Here is an 8,038-nt window from a genome sequence, read left to right on the forward strand (position 1 = left end):
GCGGAGGTTTCTGCTTATCAGACACAACCTTCTTCTTCTGCAAACCCAAGTTGTCTGTTGTTTCGACATTAACCTTGGGTTTCACAGTTTGCGTGTTAGTCAAGTTTCCTGTTGTTCCCACCCTAGCCTTTGATTTCAAAGCTTGCTTGTTATCCAAATTTCTTTTTGTTCCCAAACTAGCCTTAGATTTCACAGGTTGCGCATTACTCACGTTGCTTGTTGTTTCCATAGTAACCTTGGATTTAACAGTTTGTGTATTATCTAAGGAATTTCTGCGGGATGACGACCGATGATGCACCACCGATGCTGTGTCTACGATTAGTAACCTCGCTCTTTTTGCTCTTGGAATCATTGTTTACAGGCCACTGAATAGAACCTTGGCTGGCTGACCTTTGTGTTTTAGATCTGGCAGGAGAAGTCTTAATGCTGTTTTCGCGTTTGAGAGAGCTTTTGAGGGAGACTTGATCATCATTAGATTCAGGATCCCATGGACGAGAAGCCATCCATCGCTCAAGCCAACTCCAACCCCAGTCTGTTGTGTTTGTGTCCATCATTGTTTGGTGTGGAAGTTTTGAAGAGTTTCTCCACGTTTGCTGTTTTATTTTCCAACATTAGTATTTGTGAATACGAAGAATTTCATAGTGAAATTGTTATTAATTAATCTATATATACCTGATGACTATAAGCATACGCCAAAGCCCTCTCTCGTCTTACAGAAGCTTCTTTTCGATTCACGGACTTTGCCGCGAGCTGTTCCTTTGATTTGTTGCTCGAATCAAAATCTCCCGCGATAACCTGTAACACAGTTCAGTCCATCTGAGAACTTGGTTCATACAGATACAGTGTAGTAAAAGATATGGGAGACTAAATACCAAATTCTGATTCTGATGGTTTTCTTTCTGGTGACCCTTTTGCTGAATCAGCCTGTGACGAGTTTTGTTCTCCGCAGATAAGCGATTCCTTCTCTCTTGGATCTGTGTTTGTAAACGTGTAAGAGTTTGCATTGAGCTAAGCATCGCGTTCATTTGTCTTTTAACGTATCTTCCTTGTAGCAAAGCTTTGAGTCTGGCCATTCCTCGTAGCGCACGAAGAGTGCGTCTCGCCTGTTGAAACCCGAAAAAATTAGAGTAAGTCCCTCATTATAAGAGGAATTAATGCTTTGTATATATACCTTGTAACATCTGTATGCATTTTGGATCTTGATTGCGGCAGTTTCCTCCTTTGATTCCACAATTTGATGTGTTGACGGGGTCGTGAGACGCACAACCTCCGCGGCAGCATGTGCAGCCACCACAGCTGCTTCGGCTGCGACAGCCGATGCAAGAGCCAGAGCTTGTTTAGTCTTTGCTTCTTTAGACTCACCATAACCTCTATTGCTGGCAGATGCCGGAGGGGGAGGTGGAGGAGACGGTGGTGGCAACGATGGCTGAGGAGCAAAATCCGGCAACGGAGGAGGAGGAGAAGACGGCTGATAAACAGAAGAAGAGGAAGGGTCAACCGGTGGAGTCTCCTCTACAGGGAATTCAAATGATTCTCTACTCTTTTGTTTCCCAAACGACCATTTCCTCTTAGGTTTCTCAGGTTTCTTGGAAAACAAGGCAAAACCAAAACAAAAGAATTAGCAAATCTTGATTGCATCATTAGGTTACACATGTTCATAACCAATAATTCAAGATTAAGATTCGAAAGAAACCAACTTGAGGCTTTTTGTCTTTTCCTGGAGATAAACAAGCCGCGGAGACACATGTTAACCAGCTCTTACCCATCTTCTCCTGAAATTTTCAGACAAATCTTTCATTGAAACATTTTCTTACAAACTGAAAGAAAAAAAAAAGTTCTTACAAAATGAAAGTTTTTGTGAAAGAGATGAGATTATGTGTAGAGACCTGGTCGCGGTGGGCCCCACAGTTTCGTGGGAACCCAATTGACTTTTGTTACGATTGTGTTTTGTAAGAACGATTCAACAGATTTAACGACAAATACGTTACAAGTTATAACTTCTTTTTTGTTTTTTTTTTTTCAATTCTCTGCTTAGCTTTTGTTTCTCTATATGTTATTTTTATCTACAATTTATTTGTTTATTTCTGGTGTTGTAGATTTTAGAATTACCAGCTTTTCTTATCGTTTGAAAAATTATCTAAAAGTGATTGACAAATTTAGAAAAGCTGAGTTTTAATTTTTTTGATGTTGCTATAATGCTCTTTGTCCATTCCACTCTGGATTTAGTACTCACTTTCACCTTCAATTCTTTTGTTTGGTCGAGATTCTTCACCAACAAGAAGAGGATGATCAAACTTTTCAGTTCCATAATGAATCCAAGATTAGAACGTGTAACAATTATCCACCTTTATTAACAAACAAAAACAGAAGATTATAACGTATAACAACATTTTGTAGCTTTCTATTAATTCTATTTTAATTGTTTGGAAGTCGGCAGGGAGAGTACGTGCGAACCTCTTAATACTGGTTGTCTCTCCTCTTCACACTAAGTTAGAGGTCTTTCTATGGCCATGAACTCACTCATACCACGTCATATGGCCAAAGTTTAATTGGAGACAGATTGTTTATAGCTAATTAAAATGCTTTGACTCCCCTTCTCTAATGAATTTAATGTCTAGGTTTTGTATCCTAATGGTGTTTTTTTTTATTCTTTTTAAAAATATTTTAAGTTATAATAATGTTTGTGATTGAGCAAAGATCAATAATGATCGTCACCTCACTAAATGCACATGATTACAAAAAGGTCATCTTTTATACCCTTGTAGGTTCTTTAGGTGCCGAAATAGTTCACCCTCGGGATTGGTCTACCCGGAAAACTATTTTATAAAAAATCTATAGATACAGAGAAAGATAAAGATAAAGATTAACAGTAATGAGTCAGAGGCAAAAACAAAATGCAAAAAACATTTACTCTTTGTCCATGTAGATTTTGTCAGCTCGGCTCACCATATAACAATAAAATCAAGAAGCATTGTCCTAATATCTCTACACTAGCTTTCGAGGAAGCACCAAAACTCTCTTCCTCTTTACAAAATGAGTAAACCCCAAAAATTCATCTCAAAACAGCCGGCAACCTCTTCAACATCTTGGATTCGAGCAACATTGCGGGGTGCCGTGCGATCTAATCGTATTTAGGGGCCTCTAGGTTTTAATTTGACATTCAAAACCCAAAAAATTAAATGCCAAACCCATGCCTTAGATTCTGATGTACAATAAAATTCTTCTTCTTTGAACTTGTGTAGGTGTTGCATTGTTAGTTCCATTTTCATTTGTCTTCAATGAATATTTTGTTTATGAAGTCTCTAAACCTTCGGGAATAAAGCTTAGGATCAACAGCTGAAATGGAAGTGGGATCTGCGTGGAGTGACTTGTAGGCGTGCTCTAGTTTTTTGGTGATATCATAGTCTTGAAGAATGTCAATAACACCGAAATAAAGGATCACCTCAATGACCTCTTTCTTCGTACTCTTAGGATTTGAGTTGTCAATGTCGTCTTCTTCCCATGACTCTTCCCCAAATTTTCTCACCTGCTCTGCTTTTGCCGGTGTACTTTCTCCTAGTCTCATTAAGGGTCCGTTACTACATTTTCAAAGACAAAAACAAAATAGTGTCAAAATAAAAAAGGAAAAATAATTTGAATTTGATATGTTAAGCTTATGCGATTGTAAAAGGTGCATTTGAAGTTAGTGAGAATTGTTCAATCAAGTAAACACTAACGATTCTATACAATATGGTTAATTCAATACAGTTCTGTTGATCTAAATTGACCACTCAAATGAATGAAAGAATCCAAGACCGAGTTAGGATAATTTGGTTGTTTCTCTTTTTTTGAGTATAATATATGGTTATGTATTTAAAACTCGAGAAATGGTAAGGTATAAGGTACCAAGTTTGGATGACAGAGTCCATATTTGGAAGTGAATTATACCCTCTCATCAATTTGTCCTCCTGATCTCTTCGACCTGAATTAAGCAAGCAACTGATTTTTTCAGAGAAAAGAAGAAAAATACCAAAAACTAAAGTTGACAGAAACATAAGAATGATTGATACCGATGCCCAAGGAAATGTCATCACGCAAGCCAGATTCACGGAAATGGAGACCAATCAAGAGGCTATAGTCCATAATTCTTTCAGCTTCAAGGAACTCACAGTCGATATCGATTTGGTTGATGAAGGCTTGAAACCATGACGTCTCGAGTCGAAACACATACTTGAGATCTAAGTCTTTGAGTGTTGTGGTCTCGTCGATTTCACCTTCATCCTTGTCAATAGTACGGCCGTGTGACGAACCTTTCAAGTCAAATCGTTTGTGTATACGATACTCCGAACAAAACAGATTCCCCATCACTATGAACCGAGTCTTTTTTTTTTGTCACAAAAGATAACAATAAATAAGCTTTTATTTGATTTATGTACATAAACTTGTAACGAAGGACCATTTCTCATACCTTTTGTCCTCCTACTGGTTTGACGCAATGCACACCAAAGAACTTAGTGACCAAAGAGTTCTTGTACTTGGAAACATGCTCGTAATAATTTGGAAGCATCTTAAGCAATACCTAAGAATGGTTTATAAAAAAAATCTCAAAATATGTATCTAAAAGCAATGTGAAATTAATCAAAAAGATTATACAAGTTACCTTAATTTCGGATTTTTTCATGGTTTTGATCATGAAGCGTTCATCTTGAGTCAAGTAAAAGGAGCTACCACTCTTTCCAGGCGAAGAAAATTCTCGAAGAGATTCATTTCCGCAAATAGCGAGCATGTAGTCTGCTTGATCTATCGCAAATAAGTCTCTCAAATGCCTGTTTCACCACACAAAAAAATGTGCAATCAGGAACAATTGGATCATTTGTCTCCAAACTCCAAAATCTAATTAGTACATTTACTTACCTAAACACAATAGGGCAATAATCCTTCCATTTGAACTCAACGGATAGATGGGGAGGCGTAGATTTAGAGCCTTCCGGGGGAAACCTGGTCCATTGCTTATCCTTGGGATCAAAATCACAATGCCTAAGCTCCCTCAAAAGGGAAGCATGTTTCCCGACAGAGTACCTAATCCCAAGTTGTAGATTTAACATTAAATCATAGTTCTTATGTCCGGCTGTAACCGTATGCCCTGGTTTCTTACAATCTCCTTCATCCAACCATCTTGGACTTTGTTGCAAACTCATGGCACCACCACTCTCTAAAAGCAAAGGACTTCTTGCCCATTCATGCTCTCCGCATCCGCTTGTATCTGACTCGCTCGTATATGGACTCGCCTCAACATGATCAGACAAGCTAGTATCCTCCAACTCCGATATACAAATCCTCGGGAAATTGGTATTCATTGACAAAGCTTCCACAGAAGAGAGCTTATGATGTTGTTGAACAATCTCATCATCTTTCTTCTTGCTCTTTCTCCCCCATCCACTATTACTAGTCTTCTCCTCACCCCAACTCAACACCCCTTTCCCAACCGGGGCTCCATTTTCCCATAGCCCATCATAACGGTTTCCATTAGCCCAAGTCATGGCTCCTTTCCCAGAGATAACACCATTCTTCCACTCTCCTACATACTCATTCCCATCGCTCCACACGTAACGTCCGTTGCCATCTTGTAGGTTGGCCTTCCAGTTTCCTTGGTAAACGTCGCCGTTTGCATAACGCTTCTCTCCGTAGCCATGCTTTCTTCCCCACAGCCAATGCCCTCTATAAGTGTCACCGTCGATTCCAATGAACGTTCCTTCTCCATCCATTCGACCGTCCTTGAACTGACCCTCATAGGTCGCTCCCGATGGCCACGAAAAACGTCCTTTACCGCTTGCTTTGCCANCAATCTCCTTCATCCAACCATCTTGGACTTTGTTGCAAACTCATGGCACCACCACTCTCTAAAAGCAAAGGACTTCTTGCCCATTCATGCTCTCCGCATCCGCTTGTATCTGACTCGCTCGTATATGGACTCGCCTCAACATGATCAGACAAGCTAGTATCCTCCAACTCCGATATACAAATCCTCGGGAAATTGGTATTCATTGACAAAGCTTCCACAGAAGAGAGCTTATGATGTTGTTGAACAATCTCATCATCTTTCTTCTTGCTCTTTCTCCCCCATCCACTATTACTAGTCTTCTCCTCACCCCAACTCAACACCCCTTTCCCAACCGGGGCTCCATTTTCCCATAGCCCATCATAACGGTTTCCATTAGCCCAAGTCATGGCTCCTTTCCCAGAGATAACACCATTCTTCCACTCTCCTACATACTCATTCCCATCGCTCCACACGTAACGTCCGTTGCCATCTTGTAGGTTGGCCTTCCAGTTTCCTTGGTAAACGTCGCCGTTTGCATAACGCTTCTCTCCGTAGCCATGCTTTCTTCCCCACAGCCAATGCCCTCTATAAGTGTCACCGTCGATTCCAATGAACGTTCCTTCTCCATCCATTCGACCGTCCTTGAACTGACCCTCATAGGTCGCTCCCGATGGCCACGAAAAACGTCCTTTACCGCTTGCTTTGCCACGTGTCCACTCCCCTTCGTACATACAACCGTCCGACCACAGATACTTCCCTGTCCCATGCGGAACACCGGCAGATAAGCCTCCATTGTAAAGGTCGCCGTTCTTTAGCACCTTTTCTACTATTCTAATCTCCGCAGCCGAATCACTCACCTCACAACTTGTCATGGGGACAACACGTCGAGAGCTTTGTTTACATTTGCCCCCTGAGGATTGCCCTTTGTTCAGATTCTCTTCAGTGAAGAGGAACACAGTCTCTTGCATTTTGCTGTCTGCTTACTCTACTCCATGCCCACCAAAGTCAGATATATCTCGTTGACTTTTTTATTGGCTTGTTTGTCTCCTCCAATAACAACATTTAGTGTTCAGACATTTCTTCTGTTCTGTAATTGTTTTTTTAAAACAAAAGCAACTTTGATCAACGACCATGGAAATGATACAATCTTGATGGATTTATTACAATCAAGATCTTATATACAAAAAGAAGAAAAAAAAAATCTCTTAAGAGTTTAATGCCATTACTGTAATTTGATTATTATTCTTCAAATTGGTATCTGAAAATGAAAAAAAGCTTACTCTTATATATATCATTTTTAGATTGGATTCGTTGACTGACAAAAGGAATGATCAAACAGATTATTCAAGAACCTATATCAAGTGGTAATATACAACACATCAAAATTCTCAGAAAAGAAACAAATGTACCTGAATAGTTAGAATAAAAATTGATGTATCCGAATCTGTATACTTGAAACCAGAGAAAGAAAGGTTGAAGGAAAGATTTATCAGAAAATCAGAAATGGTGATGAAACTCTGTTCCAAAAGGGATATCAAATCATCGGTTCAACGATGAAAATGTAGCCGTTTTTCGTTTTTTTCGATTATTTATGTAGCCGGCAACAAGACTACGTGCTTGCCTCTATCATCATCTTTTTTATAAATTATTAATTAGTATGTTTCTGATTAGAAATATTAGGCTTTCAGAAGATCTAGTATATGGTTCCATATCATATAAGAATATACGGTGCTCTTAGGTGGAGCTAATAGACAAGTATCGAAAGATATAAACAATGTTTGGGAACGTGCTTCAATGATACAATCATGTGCCCACAAGTCAGAAATCGATACTGACTCTCCTCTCCTCTGGGTCACACAACTCATACAAGTCAAAGTTACATTTTACTATTCCAAAGTTTAATGCACCTTTCATAATTTCCAAATTACTATTAACTATCTCGATCTGAATTAACATGTGATTCCTCCTCACTGGATGAGTACACTCAAGAGTGAAACATATGGGTTCGACTCTTAGAACAATACAACACTATCATGTCTTAACATCTAGTAACTCAAGGGGATTTGGTGACCAGAGTATTGGCTTAGTTTAGTACCTCCAATATGGTTACAAGAAGATTGGCTTAATGGTGCCTCCGACGGTCTTTCGACGAGTTTGACGAATTGCGATAGTCACGGTCCCGAGAAGAGTGATGTCTTGATTTATCCGAATGCCCACCTGAATCCTTCAATCTATCTC

At 39.5% G+C, this 8,038-nt stretch overlaps 2 protein-coding genes and 1 pseudogene across 2 annotated transcripts in view; all 3 read right to left on the reverse strand.

Moving 5' to 3' along the window:
• LOC104715965 overlaps positions 1 to 2,023 on the reverse strand; it is a 3,271-nt pseudogene extending 1,248 nt beyond the window's left edge.
• LOC104714107 (phosphatidylinositol 4-phosphate 5-kinase 3) lies at positions 2,852 to 7,325 on the reverse strand. The gene is made up of 8 exons (XM_010431362.1): positions 7,210 to 7,325; positions 6,067 to 6,887; positions 4,894 to 5,381; positions 4,640 to 4,805; positions 4,448 to 4,558; positions 4,050 to 4,359; positions 3,886 to 3,961; positions 2,852 to 3,578 (listed from the first exon to the last, which is right to left on the reverse strand). The coding sequence occupies exons 2-8, from the start codon at positions 6,766 to 6,768 to the stop codon at positions 3,266 to 3,268; spliced, it is 2,166 nt and encodes a 721-aa protein (XP_010429664.1). The 5' UTR covers positions 6,769 to 6,887; positions 7,210 to 7,325; the 3' UTR covers positions 2,852 to 3,265.
• The window catches only part of LOC104715966 (cyclin-L1-1-like), a 6,985-nt gene continuing 6,091 nt past the window's right edge, over positions 7,145 to 8,038 (reverse strand). The window contains exon 8 of the mRNA XM_010433329.1: positions 7,145 to 7,152. Within this exon, the coding sequence (XP_010431631.1) occupies positions 7,145 to 7,152 (8 nt within the window). The remainder of the gene's footprint in view (positions 7,153 to 8,038) is intronic.

The sequence above is a fragment of the Camelina sativa genome, chromosome 9, assembly GCF_000633955.1.
Source record: "Camelina sativa cultivar DH55 chromosome 9, Cs, whole genome shotgun sequence".
Lineage (NCBI taxonomy): Eukaryota > Viridiplantae > Streptophyta > Magnoliopsida > Brassicales > Brassicaceae > Camelina > Camelina sativa.

Excerpts from the sequence above, each read along its gene's own strand:
- LOC104714107 (XM_010431362.1), bottom strand. The coding sequence starts at position 6,768 with ATGCAAGAGACTGTGTTCCTCTTCACTGAAGAGAATCTGAACAAAGGG. Across the intron at positions 4,360-4,447 it reads AACCAGTAGGAGGACAAAAG|ACTCGGTTCATAGTGATGGG; the intron begins GTATGAGAAATG and ends CAAAAAAAAAAG. Across the intron at positions 3,962-4,049 it reads TGACATTTCCTTGGGCATCG|GTCGAAGAGATCAGGAGGAC; the intron begins GTATCAATCATT and ends TGCTTAATTCAG.